At 32.5% G+C, this 16283-nt stretch overlaps 1 protein-coding gene across 1 annotated transcript; it reads left to right on the forward strand.

Annotated features, from left to right (window-relative positions):
* Positions 1-3620: 3620 nt before the first annotated feature.
* LOC118440447 (uncharacterized) lies at positions 3621-4694 on the forward strand. The gene is made up of 2 exons (XM_035863475.2): positions 3621-3707; positions 3791-4694. Exons 1-2 carry the CDS (start codon positions 3654-3656, stop codon positions 4568-4570), a joined length of 834 nt encoding a protein of 277 aa, XP_035719368.1. The 5' UTR covers positions 3621-3653; the 3' UTR covers positions 4571-4694.
* Positions 4695-16283: the final 11589 nt, after the last annotated feature.

The raw sequence follows: 16283 nt of genomic DNA on the forward strand, positions 1-16283 counted from the left end.
TTCTTTTTCCAAACGATAGAATAGAATTTAGCCAAGAAGATAGACAAAGAAGATAATAGAATTTATGAAATGCGATCTAGAATTTTGCGAAGCACATCCTCTCGATTTCGGAGCATGACCTTGTTTATATTCTTTTTCTCTTTTTCTCTCTCTCCCTCTCTCTTTCTCTTCCTCTCTCTCTCTCTCTCTCTCTCTCTCTCTCTCTCTCTCTCTCTCTCACTCTTTCGTTCAACAAATGCAATGTATCGGACGCGTGCGAGCGAGAAAAATCGAGTTGGAAAAGAGGAGCAACGGCAAATGGCACTGTGGTACTGACATACCGTGACGAAATCGAATCTTCGAGAGACAGATTTCCGATCGGGGTAAAAGCGTTTCAACGAAAACTCTCGACCTTCTTCCTTTCCTACCCCCTTCCGAACTTCATAAAAGCTACCAATCATCTGTTTCGATTTTGCAAATTACTTTTTTTTATACGGAGAACAATTATTCATTTCTATTTCGAATCGTACGAAATACTTATGAAATAACTTTTCAAAAAAAAAAAAAAGAAAAAAAAGAAAAAAAAAACAAAAAGAAAAAAAGAAAAATAAAAAGATATTGAGAGAATGGGAAAACGTGAAACGCAACGATTTTCAACGAACGTAATATATCGATATCAAAATACGACATTGACCGGACTCGTAAAATCGCGAATAATCCCAAAGGAAATCACAAGATTCAACGAAAAGTAAGGTTAGATGATAGCAGTAAATATGTATATATACATATATATATATATATACTCTTCCTCTATTTTATCGATATCGTATTTCGAGTTAGTTTTATTCTTTATTTATTTTATTATTATTTCTTTTTTTTCTGTTTCTTCTTTTTTTTGTTTCCTTCAATTTTTACGTGAAATGCTGATCCATTTCTCGTGAGTATCTATCGATTCATCATATCTTAGTGGTTGACGATTTACCACTTAGAAAATGAAATGGAAATTGTATTTCATTTTACAATTTACTCCATTTTAAGACGATTTCTCTTCCTCTCTCTCTCTTTCTCTCTCTCTCTTTCTTCTTCTTCTTCTCTCTTCTTCTGCGTCTTCGTTTTCTTTTAGAAGGAAAGTCCATTCCTTTATCGAAAAACGGAAAGCTTTCGAGAGATGCATGATTTCTTTCCGTATCTTACACGATGTCTCGCGATATAGAGAAACTAAATTGCGACACGTTTTTCAGAGAGCATTGCGAGTAATTTAAATAAAACGTACCTTCGCGGTGATACGTATACACGGTGAATATAAATCGTTTCGAGAAATTCCATTGAATTTTGTATGTGAACGATATATGTACATGCACGTTTTTTTCGTTAAAAACTTCAACGAGTATAAAAACGAAGAAGAATAAAGGGAATAAGAAAAAGAAAAAAAAGAAAAAAAAAGAAGAAGAAGAGGAAGAAGAAGAAGAAGAAGAAGAAGAAGAAAACGTCGAGATGGTTATCACGAAACTTGCAGCGTGCACGTTTTTTAAAAGGTCCTTTACTCAGATAAAAAGAAAAAATAAAACTAGATAGATGAAAGGAAGAAAGAAAGGAAGGAAGGAAGAAAGGAAGAAAGAAAGGAAGAAAGAGAGAAAGAAAAGCAATAACTAAGGAAGAAGGGGAAGAAGGAATGAAAATCCCAAAGGAAGGAAGGAAGGGATGAAGGTAGGAAAAAAGAAAGGCAAAAACTAACGAAGGAGGGAAAGATCGAAAATCCCAAAGGAAGGAAGAAAATCCCAAAGAAAGATATCAACTAGATACTTTAAGACATATTTTTACTAAACCGGACACGTTACAAGGAATAGATATTATTCACTTAATAGCTCATCTTTCTTTCTTTTTTTTTTCTTTTTTTTTTTTTGTAACTACTTTGTAACCACTGAAATAGAAGATATCTAAGGAGCGACGAGCAAAATATGAAGCATCTCGTAGAAAAGATAAAATTATGAGAAAAAGACGAAGCTATCTCGTATAATTGATTGAAATCCCTTAAATGGTAAATATAAAGAAACGCGTTGGATATTTCACTTTCAACGGGAACGGAAACGGATTATTATCGGGCTAAATAGACGATAAAAAGAAAAGAGAAAGAAAAAAAAAAAAAGAAAAAAGAAAAAGAAAACACTTCCCCTTACTCTACCTTCCCCCTCCCCACCTCTACCCCCTCCCACACGCACAATCCAACTCCATTCATCCATCCTTCCTTCGTTTTCGAATTGATCGCACTGATCGCTGAAAGAAACAGAGATTGAGAAAGATTTTGTCAATAGGTCTCTCCGAGTATTTTAAAAACTATCACTTTCTACGTTTTAGGTTAATATTATACTTTCGAAAATGTGGAAATGTCGCGATAAATAACTCGATTCGAAACGATAACGTTCCATCACGATTTCGTATGTGTCTCGTTATATCATGAATATCATGAAAACTGATGAAGTCGTTCGAAAATAAACACGATTTCTAGTTTTCACGAAGGGAAAAGAAACATTTGCGGGAGGATCGGAGGGTGTGTGGAAGGAGGGAAGTCGGGGGAATATTTACGTAAACGGTCGACTTTTAATTTAATATATGTATTTTCTCTCTCTCTCTCTCTCTTTCTCTCTCTCTCTCTCTCTCTCTCTCTCTCTCTCTCTCTCTCTCTCTCTCTCTCATCGGACATATCTTAATCGTCGTCTGCTTGCGATGACACAACGGGGCTACATGAAAGTGAACGGAAGAGGACAAGACGAGAGCACTGCTTCCTGCTCTGTAAGACTTCCAAGAAAAAAAAAAAAGGAAAAGAAAGAAAAGAAAAAGAAAAAAAAAAAGAAAAGAATTGGAAGGGACTTTCAAATAGGAGAGACATAGAATTATAACTTGTGAAAGGCAATCCATTATATATCATTCATTATATCGAATATAATTTGCAAATAATAGCATTTTCATATGTATCGTTAGATAAAATTTTCTGATAAAAAATTCTAATAATTTTCTAATAAAAAACTAAAATTTTCTGATTTTTATTAATTCACATAATGAATTTTATTAGTTCGTATATACATATATATATATATATATATATATATATATATATATATATATATGAACTAATTGATAGAGTAAAATATTCTTAATCGTTTATCAATTTATTCCGATAAAAATTCGATATATTTATCTATCAATCAAGATTTAAATATCCACTAAGAGAATCTTATTATTACGTATGATAGATTAATAAGTAATGAAATGTTTTTTGAAAGTGTTTGCCTTAATGAAAGACAAAGAAGTAACGCGATATTATTAATTTGTCAATTTTAAAAATAATAAAAGCCTGGAGAAAGGTGGAGATCGGTTAACATTGATCGATCGTTGATTCACCCTGGTATTACGTACATTCTTTTGTGTCATGAAATTGGAACAGTTACCATTGAATTACGCGCTACTTTAACGGTGTACCGTTGTTACGTATCGTCAAGTTCGGTAAGAATCAGATGGACCGGTCAGAAGAAAGGAAAAAAAAAAAATCAAGAGGAGTTAGCAGTATGTTCGGTAGGGCGTGTAGCTGCTCCAGTGAAAGTACTCCTACTTGGCCTGGTAACGTATTGCCATCTGGTCACAGTCTGGCATATAAAAAGCGCGATTGAAAGCGGAGTATGACACACTCGAGTCGACAGAACGCAAGAGCAACAACAATGAGGATCTTAGTTGTACGTACGGGTTCGGTTTAAAATTTAAAAATCAATCGATAATAATTGAATAATCGACAATATCTATTTACTGATCTTTTCAGATTTGTCTCTTCTTAGCCACAGCCGTATTAGCCGGGAAGAAACATGACAAACGTGGTTTGCTTTTAGGAGACTCCGTTGGTTATTCAAACGGAATTGGTTTGGGTGGTTACGCCACTGGTGGATTAAAATCTGGTCTATATTCCAGTGGATTGAGTTCTGGAGTTATCGGTTATGGTCTCGATTCCGGACTTGGTTCAGGATTCTCGTTAAATGGAGGTAGTTCAGGAGGTGTGATATTAGGAGCCAGACCTGAACGTATAACCGGCGTCACCGTTCATCGTGAAGTCCAAGTTCCTGTTCCAGTGCCGCATCCTGTACCGGTCGAAGTAACAAGAACTGTACCAGTACCTCATCCCGTTCCAGTTAGAGTTGATCGTCCTTATCCGGTACCAGTACCCCATCCAGTTCCAGTCGAAGTTACTCGTCATGTACCCGTTAAGGTCGACCGTCCTTATCCTGTACCAGTACCTCAACCAGTTGAAATCCGTGTACCTCAACCCGTACCTGTTCCAGTTCCCCATCCAGTACCAGTTCCTGTCTCAGTTGGCCCATCGATTTCGTTAGGTTCTACAGGAGCTGGTAGCTTTTCAAGCGGATTTTCAAGCGGACTATCGACTGGATTTTCAAGTGGTTACTCCGATCTTGGATCTAGCTTGGCCAGTGGACTTAGTTCTGGAATAGATGTCAGCATTGGTCATGGATATTCTTCTAACGGCGGTGGATCGATTAGCGGAGGAGACGCTGGATATTCTTATCCTGTTCCATCGAAGAAATGGTGAACAAACGTCCAATGATCACGTTAAGTTTTAACGATTATATACAAATTCTTTGTTCTTCTGAAAATCGACAACTAAGTACCTTTATGCGTTTGCTTCGTAAGCCAAGCATCGTAACGATATAACAACATAGTCAATGTTTAATGTAATAAATACATTTTTTATTTTGTTACGATACTCAACGACTATTTATTTTCCTTCTTCATAAAGTAATATCTGAATAAAGATATACGGAGAATACTTTCGGAGAACTAACTACTAAATTATATGGATTAATTTACATACAAGGGATGTAAGATAAGCGATAAGTTGACAAAATTGAAGTCAAATTAATTTTGGATCGGATAATTCTCTATTGTAGGACAAGGTTGATAAACTGTGAAAAGTATCTTAAATTTTACATAGAATAAATTAGAATATTCGTATTAACGCTTAATTAAATTCAATATTACCAGTGATCATAAGGAAGGAGATAAACATTGAACGACGATAAAACTGATAGTTTTAATCGAGAAGAGAGAGAGAAAAAAACAGAAGCTTTAGTAAAGCAAGCTTTAAAAAATTGATAGACCTAAAATGCAATATAAGTTGAATGCTAAAAATTTTTTAATATTCGATAAATGGAAAAGAAAATTGAATGGCAATGCATAAAACGAAATCGAATCTTACGTTTGTATTAAAACTAAAAGTAGTACCGAGAGAGTACACAAACGAGTACATTTGTAGATATCCATAATGAGGGAGAAGAGGGGGAGAAGAGGAAACGTTCATAGCTCGATTGGTCGATGTAGAGTTCGCGTGGGGTAGAATTACGTCAGCAAAGCTCCTTTCGCGTCATATGGAACCGCCAAGCTCTACGTAAATCGGGTCAGGCTGCTATATGAGTGAACTTTACCATCTCCTTCTTTGAGCTTTATATATTTATTTTCTCTTTTTTCTATTTACTTTTTATGTTCTTTCTCATTTTGGTTGGAAGGACAATTAAAACAAAGAAAAAAAAAAAAAAAAAAAAAAAATTAATAAAAATAAAAATAAAAAAAAAAGAAAATAAAGAAAGAAAGAAATTGTGCATATTACGTTGTGAGTTTAATGTCTCTCTAGAACCTTAAACGTCCAATTTTATGATGATTTATAGTCAAGAGCGTTTAAAAGTGTCACGGTTCACGTAAAACCAGTATACGACTCTTAAATAAAAAATTCATACGAAATTACCACACGTCTATTTTTCCAAGTAATCGCAAACGTTTGTTGGATATGTATATCTTTATTAATGTATGTATGCAAATATTACGAATGTTCTCGCTTTCTTAATTGGTGTGGCTTCAGTAGTATAAGTACATAACAAGTGGATCAATAATTCAAATGCTATGAATAAAGGCTTACGTTTGTTCGTGAAAGATGGTGCCGTAAGCGCAAAAGCACCATCTCTAGAAGAATACCCAATTGATATTCTATCACAAACTTATCAACTTATCTGTCTATGCAAATGCATTCTCCAATTTTATATTCTATTTCGATATCAAGTCGAAATAAAAGATAAAGAATTTACAATTTATACGATCAATTTGCATAGTTCGCATAAAATCATTACATTTCGTGTATTACTTATCAATCTAAAATATTTAACTACTGTTGAGAATAATTTCCTACCAATGATAAAACAGTTCATCTCGAATGGTAATTGAAGAATGAATACCATCAGATGGTAATGCAGAAATCTACCTCATATCGACAATATGATCTCAACAACACGGATAAAATACTTAAAAGATTTATCTCGTTCAACTTTTCTATTGAGAAAAGAGTATTATTAAAAAAAAAAATATTATAATAATAATATACATATATTTTGTTTTTCTCTGAATGAAACAATAAATGATTTTACTTACATATAGCACTCAGCCTTATCCTTTTCACTAAGGCCTCTATTATATTGTGAACTTACCTGAAACAAAATTAAAAAAAGATGTTAAAAACAATTAAATTTTGTAAGACATACATTGATATAATTATACACTATAGATTACAAAAGAAAAAATTGGATGATTTAATGCGTTGTGTGTTTCTAAAGGAATACGTCTCTCTGTCATGATTTTTCCATTAAATTAATGGGAGAAAACAATTTTCAAGATGAATAGTTCGAAAGAAAAATAGAATAGAAACGAAGCAACAGTATGTAAATACAAAATGAATAATATATCATTGAATGGGTACAAAGATACATCTGTCTCATCGGATTACTTAATGGAATTCAATCTGGAAGATCTACGAATGCGAAAGTTTTTTCTTCACGATGAAATACGTATTGTATCAATAAAAAAATAAATAAATAAATAAATAAATAAATAGAAATAAAAACACAATAATTCGCAAAATATGATAACAGGATAACAATTTCACTGTTATCTCCGTTTATAAACAAAGCTCGTTTTGTCGGAAGATGGATAAATTTAATTTGAAAAATTTATAAAAAAAATAGATAAAAAAAAGTTACTTCAAAGGAGAAAAAGAGAGAGAGAGAGAAAAAGAAAGGAAAAAATAAATACAAAATTTCAAGAAATATTATAACACGTATGTTACGTGATCAACATAACATAGAATCGTACATTGACATAGTTCGATATTGACCATCGCATAAACTATGAGTATTTGCATGAAACATCGCTTACCTGTCTATACCCGAGCATATAAGTAGAGTACGTGTACGTAAAATTATCCCTAGGGACGGTTTTAGAACTCGCTAACATCTCTCTCTCTCTCTCTCTCTCTCTCTCTCTCTCTCTCTCTCTCTCTCTCTTTCCCTCCATTTCCCTCTCTCTCTCTCTCTCTCCCTCTCGATCACTCTACTTTGCTCTGTTACACATATCAACACATCACACGTACCAACGCCATTCAGAATGGTCCATTAGCATATCGAAAACTTAAACCGAAACTACGCTAATTCCACGTTGCTATGATCCGCGTAATATATTAATTAATTACTCGTATACCAAGAATTGTTTATCTAGATCAAACATATACCAACTTCCACGAATGATGATAACATTCGTACATTTATACACACGTAGACAAGAAAAGGAACGTAATAATTTATCTTCTGTATCAAGAATCAAACGCTTTATAACCCCTCCCCATACAATGGTAAAATACGATAGTATAAGCATGCATACCGATATGCTAGTATTCTAATAATTATTTCAGACGTATCTAACCACACGAACAGTGAAACGACTCAATAATTTATCCGTCTTGCCTCCGTTAGTATGCTACGTGAAGCACACCTATAATAAATTTCCAATGATACATGATACCTATTAAAAAATATTCCATTTTTTTTTCTTTTTTTTCCTTCTTTCGTTTTTCATTTTTATTCTATACAAGCAGAGTAGATACATATATATATATATATATATATATATATATATATATTCCTTTAATAAAAATGTTAGTTTTGATGAAAAATGAATATATGTAAATATGAAAATCGATAACATTTGTCAGACTCGACCTATTAACACGATTTTTTATCAGTTTCGTATTTATTGAGTTTATTTCGGATATATTCATATGTATATATATATATATATATATATATATATATATATATATATATTAAGAGAGAGAGAGAGAGAGAGAGAGAGAGAGAGAGAGAGAAGATTAGAAAGCTTCTCATCGAATTATAAGTTTGTTTACTAATCATGCTTGAAAAGTGCCATCATATACGATTCCATCATATTTTGTGTTGCTCTCTCTCTCTCTCTCTCTCTCTCTCTCTCTCTGACTCTCTCTCTTTCTCTCTTTACTTCGTATAATATAATACATATGTATATTATATTTGTATACTACCAACAACAGCTCCACCATTTGTGGTTTACCAATGCAATTCAATATTTCTGTGTTTATTTTAGAAATTCTTTGATATCTAACAGAGTTCATTCGAAAATAAACACTCGAGATCATCGAAATCATTATCGTTCATTTATTCCCACTTAGATATTATATACATATATACATAATATATACATATATATGTACATAATAGCAACTTGAAAATATTTATTTTTGATCGGTTCGAAAATCTTTTTCCTGTTATTTTTCGAAAGAATTTTATCGAACACGTTGAATTACATTTAATCAACGTAAACGTAGAAAATTGATATCGGATACGTCGATTTTTACAAAAGTCAAATGGCACGTTTTTCATGGATTTTTTTTTTTTCCAATACAGTTTTAATACAAAGTGAACTATGTATTACAGTTAGTTTCGTTGATTCATTCGATCGTGTAAAAATCGATAAGAAAAATTCTTCGTACTCCTGACACGCGTGACAACGAATAAGATAATAAAAGTTAAGAAAATTCGAGCTAGGAATACTTTTTCCATACTATTTTCAAGTTTCTCGTATTTTCTTTATTCGCATTATCATCCCAATCCTTTCATCCTTCCTTCCCTTTTTTTTTCTTTATTATCATTCTTTGATCTTTTTCCTCTTCGTTCTTTCCTCAATTTTTATAAAAATTTTAAATCATTACAAAAAGGAAAATCTCATTTTCTTTTTCCATTCCTCTTCCTTCTTCTTTTTCTTTTTCGCTTAGATGGGGAGCCATTAAAAGGGTACTCCGAATTTGAAGTATTTCCCGTTCTTTAGCGAAATCGAAAAAGCAACGAACCGAGAAAAAGATTAGGCTTCTAACGACAACGAGGAGAATTTCAATTTAACGCAAAGTCTCGATTGGTTTTCATTATCGTAATAATTTTCCGAAAACGTTGACTATTCGTTCGATAAAACTCAATCGATCGATATAATTCAATTAATCTTGATATATACATATATATCGAAATTAATTGAATATATATATATATATATATATATATATATTAGTGAATAGTATAACAGTAAAATAGTAAATAGTAATAGTATAAGTAATAGTATAATAGTAAATATATATATATATATCCGTTAATCTTTTATTTATAATATTATCTCATTAAGATAAAAACATATCTTTCATGTATCCATCTTTCTCTTGTGTCATAATATTATATACGAAATGATAAGCAACTGGTTGTTACATTGATGTAATGATGTGACACACACATACACATATACAAATATTTATATATATATATATATATATATATATATATATATATATATTTATCCATACAAGAACGACATACGCCTGATATCAATTTATCGCATGGAGTATCACAGTAGCCAACGGTAATACATATACATATATATATTTACATATACATATATATATTTACACATATATATATATATACATATATATATATATATATATATATATATATATATATACATATATATATATATACATATATATATATATATATATATATATATATACATATATATATATATACATATATATATATATATATATATATATATATACATATATATATATATATATATATTAAATAGAGAAGAGGGTAGTTATATCGAGCACCATCGCGTTATTTTTTTTTTTGTTATACTTTTCGATGACAGTACGATGACGAGTATAAATGTGACCATTTCCATCAGCAAATATGACGTATATATGCATGTATGTATGAATAAATGGTTTACTCTGAATCTCTTTTCAAATCCGCTTTGCATATTTCCTCCTTTTATGCGTATTCTGTCTTTCTTCCTTTCTTTCTCTAACCAACAATCGTATAAAAAGATAATATAAAATCGTTAAATATTCAAAGAAAACTGTTCGATACTTCAATCAATCAAAGAAAAAAAAAAATAAATAAATAAGAACAAAAAAAGAAACAATATCTGAAATGTTAAAACATTGAAACGAAGGGATGATGAAAAAGGGACAAAAAAAGAGAAAAAAAAAGAAAAAAAAAGAAAAAAAAGAAAATGAAGAAGAAGAAATACATGGTATAAATCCAAAATCAATATCTTGAAGCAATTCATTTCCAATTGATCAGGTTATAAGATTTTTCCATCCTATTGATTTTCAAATAAGATCCGTCTGGAGATATTATTTTCCCGAGCTGATAAATTTAAATAAAACTCTTCGTTGGATGAGAAAAGGTCCCTTTTCCGTATTTAAAAATTCTAACGGACATAAACACAGCATCTATGGAAGTGACAGCAGCATTAAGAGTGTCTCCGGGTAATATGTATATTAAGCAAATCAAAGCCGATGTTAATTAGCGTGATTAATCTAATTGCGCGAGAACTTATTTTTAGCGCCTAAATCGAATCGATTTCTATCGTGCATCAACCCCGTCTTCGATTTTATACATCCCTTCTTTCTTCTATCCCTCCCTCCCTTCCCCTCACCATCTTTCTCTCTCTCTCTCTCTCTTTCTCTCTCATTTTTTTCTCCTTCTATACTTATCTCTCTCCAATACTTCAACACGATGCAATGCTCTTATCCAGAACGAACGTACTGACGTCACGGGTATCGAATTTACATCGCCATCGATCGTATCGCTAGGGACGAAATTAAATAACGATAATAAGGAAAAATTGAAATAAAAAAAAAAAAAAAAAAAAAAAAAAAGAAAGAAAAAAAAGAAAAAAGAAAAAAGACTAATAAATAAAAATAATCACCGAGAGAACGAAAAAGAGAAGACGAACGAAACAATTTCTTCTACCTTAAATATAAACTTTCGGAAAAATAAAGTCAAAATGTGGATCACGAAACGTGGAAAAACGTTTTTTTTTTTTTTTTTTTTTTTTTTTTTTTTTTTTCATTCCTTTTTAAGTTATTTATTTATTTATTTCTTTTCTATTTCTAATTTTCTATTTTTTCTTTTTTTTTTTTTACCTTTCTTTTCTCTTTTAATTTGACATCCTTTTCCATCTTTCTTTCGAAGGATGATACAAAATTAAAAAGAGATAACGCACGAGAGTTCCCATGATAAAATAATTTTCATATGAGTACGCTTACGTAATAAAATTATATTGTCTTCGACAGAATATAGTAGTATATGAGTGACGTTAATCGAGCGTACTAGAACGTTGTACTGTCGCGAATAGAAGGTACAACGGCATCGTAAACGAACGTTGGCATAACTTTATCGATATCGTTACGCCCGCCCGTTCGTCACGTTTGTGTTTTACGTCTACACACATGGGGAATCTCTTTCTCTCTCTCTCTTTCTCTCACTCTCACTCTCACTCTCACCCTCTCTCTCTCTCTCTCTCTCTCTCTCTCTCTCTCTCTCTCACTCACTCTAACTATCTCTATCTCTATGTACATACACACACGCGTGTACACATATACGCGTAGTGGACGTACGCTACGCCACGCAACGTCAGCTTCGGACCGATTGTTTTCTATTTAACGCGCGAGACTGAGAGAGATGAATAGATATGCACACACAAAGTGGACAGAGAAAGGATAGAGAGTGATAGAGAGAACGATGCTTTTACAAGGTAAACCAGAGAGAGTAAGAGAGAAATAGGTAGTTAGATAGATAGATAGATAGAGAGAGAGAGAGAGAGTGAGAGAGAGAGAGAGAGAGAGAGAGAGTCCGTCGCTTGCCGATAGCCAGTCAGGCCACGTCAATGCTTAATTATCTAGCGAAGTTCGCGAATCTCTCTTGTTTTTCGTAACCCACACGCGATAGTTCAACGCATGCAATACCGATTACTTCCCAACGACGATACAATTTCGTTCCAATTAATGACCGATCGATCATAAAGTTTCTCTCTCGCTCTCTCTCTCTCTCTCTCTCTTTTTCTTCTCCATGTTCCAAATACATATTGGAAAAATCACGATAGTTTCGTCTATCTACGCTCGTTTTGTCTCTAATCTCCTTTCCCATCTCATGAAATATGACTACACTGACGACTAATACGACCTGATAATTGATGCTCGTTTAAGAACGTATAACAGTTTCGACTCGTAAATCGCTTAATACGCTTTACGCATAAATAACAATTGCGCTGAAGTATTTTAAGGATGGGGTGAGATAGGGTACATTTTACGTGAGACTAATGTAAATTTTACGATCGTTTCTATATAGAAATGATAATACATGCGAATGAGATCAGACGATATTCTAATGATATATTGTTCATATTTGTTTAATGTAATATCCCTTCCCCGGTTGTTTAAATTTATCCGTTATAAAAGGATTAAATATAGTTAAACGATTAAATATAGTTTACCTTTCGACGAGGAATTTTACTAATTAATATTATATATACGGGAACTTTGCAAAATTATAATTTCAATTATATATATATATATATAAAACGCTCATACTTTAACGGCCGATGTCGCTTTATGGCTTTAGATATAATTCCACTTAAATGGCTTCTGTTTGGTAAGGCAGGCCAAAATGATCGGTGCTCTCTACATTACGTAACTTCTATCCTCTGGTGGCTTCCATGTTGGAAATTTCAACCTAATATTATGCTCTCTCTCTCTCTCTCTAATTCTCTCTCTAATTCTCTCTCTCTCTCTCTCTGCTTCGTTACTGTTACCTGACATTTGTACAGTACCCTTATGATTGTGAACAATGGAACACAGACTGGTAGACGGTATATAATGAAGATTCAGATAAATTTTCATATTTCCCATAAAGAAAAACCGATGACATGATTCCCATCACTTCATACAAGTTTTAACGAAAAAAGGAAAGAAAACTATTCTAAAAAGAAGCATCTACGTTACGCTCAATATTTCTCTAAATCTTTCGAGCGAAGCTTGGATAATGGGAATTGGTGGGTGCGAATGAAAAGCTGGGATACCCATTTCATCCACTTCTTCCTTTCCTTTTTGCTCTTAAAGCTCATTCGTACGTACATCAAAACAACTTTCGCAAGTAATAGGGAAAAGACTGTTTTCTTTTTTTTTCTTTTTTTTTTTTTTTCTTTTTTTTTTTTAGCGATAATAAATGTGCAAACTGACACACACAAAACTGAATTTTCATAGATTAAAAACGTGCAGTTAACGATAGTACGCATTAAGCGCAACGGTCTAGATCTAATGTCGACTCATTGACCTCGTGAAATGAAGGTTAAGAGTTCAAGGTTACACACACACACACACATACACACACACACTAACGCACAGAGCGAAAGGAGGGAGGGGGAAGAAGAGAAGAAAGATCTACGAACACAACACAACGAATGAATAAATATTGTCTGAATTTCAACAGAACAGTAGCCATTTTCATTACTTTACTTTGATTACGTTTACTTTCATGGTACGCGTTTCAAAGCATGTGCAATGATATATGATTTATTAAGAAAATAAAATCCTATGTAAACAGTTATTAATAAGAGAGAGAGAAAGAGAGAGAGAGAGAGAGAGAGAGAGAGAGAGAGAGAAAGAGAGAAAGAGAGAGAAAAGTATCAGTATTAAAAAAAAGTTTATCCTTACCGCATCTTAATTTCACATAATACGTAACTTGTAAATAACGACGAAGTTTCAAATTAAATCTGCTCTAGAATTCACGAGTTAATTAAAAAAAAAGAGAAAAAAAAAAGAGAAAGAAAAAAGAAAGAAAAAAAAAAAGAAAAAAGAAAAAAAGAGAAAAAAAGACTACCATAAATAAATAAAAGAAACGTAGGATGAAAAGAAATAAAGAAATTTTTTTTTCGTTTGATAAAGTAACGTGACTGGAATTTAAAATAAAATCAAATCCATCGAATTTGATCACGACTTTACGTAGACTAGGTATATAGATATATAAATGCTTAATTCATAAGATATCGATCGGATAGTCTAAAACTGATTATTTGCTAAAGTTAATATCGGATGAACTCGGAGGAATTGATGCATCTTTAATGGCGCCGTACGAATGCATAAAGTTATCCGTGAGATAAAGTTATTGGTGAGTTCGAAATACTTAAAAGAGAGAGATAGAGAGAGAGACAGAAAGAGAGAGGGGGAGAGAGAGAGAGAGTGAGAAAAAAAAAAGGAAAGAACGCGTCCTTGCATTACTTAAACAAAAAAAAATTGATAAAATATTGATGCATTTATTTTATTACTTCGTGAAATTTCGTTCGGGAAAAAGAGATCTTATAAAATATTAGAGAAATTGATAATGGTCCATAAAACAGAAATATCGATATATTTCTACTAAAATATATATATATATCGAAGCGAGAAAGTTTAAGATTAAATCACTTGGGTCTACGAGATTGGCTAAGAAACTCTTCTACGAACTACTTACGCGAGAGGTTATTCGTGTTTCGTTTTGGTACGAACGATGAACCGAGGAATGATTCTTCCAGGAATAATTTAAAAAAAAAAAAAAGGGAAGACACGAGGCGTGATAGGAAGGAAGAGAAGACGAACGAAACATGATTTCCCATGGGACTTCGAGCCTTACGAGACTCCAACATGGAATAAGGTGATATCGTAAAGATGAAAGAGGATTTTCGGATCTTAAATAATGGCCTTTTTGAATTTATAGAAAATAGGAATGGGAGAACGAAGAAATCATATCTTTTCTTTTTCTTTTCTCTTTTTTGTTCTCTTTTATTTCTTTCGGAAGTCCATCAACCGAAAGCTTAATTACGGTTCTGTTAAACGTGAATGAAAGAAATTTCGATTTTAAAGAGAAGCATTGGAAGAATCCCTGGGCAAAAAAAAAGAAGAGAAAAATTGAATAAGAATAAAAAAGAAAAAAAAGAAAAAAAAACAGAAAAAGAAAGAAAGAAAGAAAAAGAAATTGTCAAAGAATGTCAATGGAATTTTGTAATTAATTCTAACGAAAACTCTTTCTAATTCAGAATTTTGTCAAGTATTTTTAAGATCTTGTTTAAAAGTAACTTAAAAGACAATTTCCATTTATTTGTTTCAGATATGACTTCGCCGTCTGTTAACTCAAAGCAGAATTCCATTGACAAACGAAACGAGACTCTCTCTTTCTCTTTCTCTCTCTCTCTCTCTCTCTCTCTCTCTCTCTCTCTCTCTCTCTCTCTCTGTCTCTCTCTTTCTTTTTCTCTTTCTGTCTTTTCTAACACCATTAGAGATATATCTTAAAAGAACGTTTGAAGTTTCGAGATAAGTGGAAGATAAATTAGAGTATGAAAGTGAGTAGGATTTAATAGAGAACGAATCTCGGCTGTCGTACCTGATTTTACGTGGAGATTTATTTGAAAATTAGATAAATAGAGAAATTAAAGGGGAAACCAATAAATTCGCAATAAAATCTAATTGAACGTTTCTGGGAAAAGTTATAATAACGTAAACAGTAAAAAGTTATTAAATGAATTCGATGAGACAGATAACGAAATTAAAAAACAAAAGAAAAAAAAAAAAGGAAAAAGAAAATAGAAAAAAAAAAAAAACAAAATCGGATGAAATCCATTCAAAGCCATCGATCCTCGAATGATCTAAAACAGTAACAGTAAACGTAATAATACGTATGTATGTACAAAACATGCACAATGATTGTGAGTTATAGAAGCTGTAAGAATAATCCTATACCATGGTGATTGTCATAGTCATTGAAGGAGATTGGTTAAACGATACGATAAGAGTCGGTCAGTAGGTAAAAGGAATTTTGTTTGGAAGGGTCATATCGAGGATCTTGCCAACCGCAAACAGCAACGTTCGTGATCTCTTCTGGTTTTCCGCGTTTCCCCTCCAACACCACCACTTGTTGGACGCGAAGAGAACACGGGTTCCAGACACCTGATGCTACGCCACTGTGGCATCGATCCCCAAACTACCCCACCGCAGGGAGAGAGAGCGCGGTGAAACCCCTATCTAG

The sequence above is a fragment of the Vespa mandarinia genome, chromosome 7 (genome assembly GCF_050613455.1).
Source record: "Vespa mandarinia isolate Hongniang chromosome 7, ASM5061345v1, whole genome shotgun sequence".
In the NCBI taxonomy this organism is placed as follows: Eukaryota; Metazoa; Arthropoda; class Insecta; order Hymenoptera; family Vespidae; genus Vespa; species Vespa mandarinia.

Bases quoted from the DNA above. Each gene is read 5' to 3' on its own strand.
- LOC118440447 (XM_035863475.2), top strand. From the start codon at position 3,654: ATGACACACTCGAGTCGACAGAACGCAAGAGCAACAACAATGAGGATC. The intron at 3,708-3,790 runs GTACGTACGGGT...TGATCTTTTCAG, and splicing joins CAACAATGAGGATCTTAGTT to ATTTGTCTCTTCTTAGCCAC.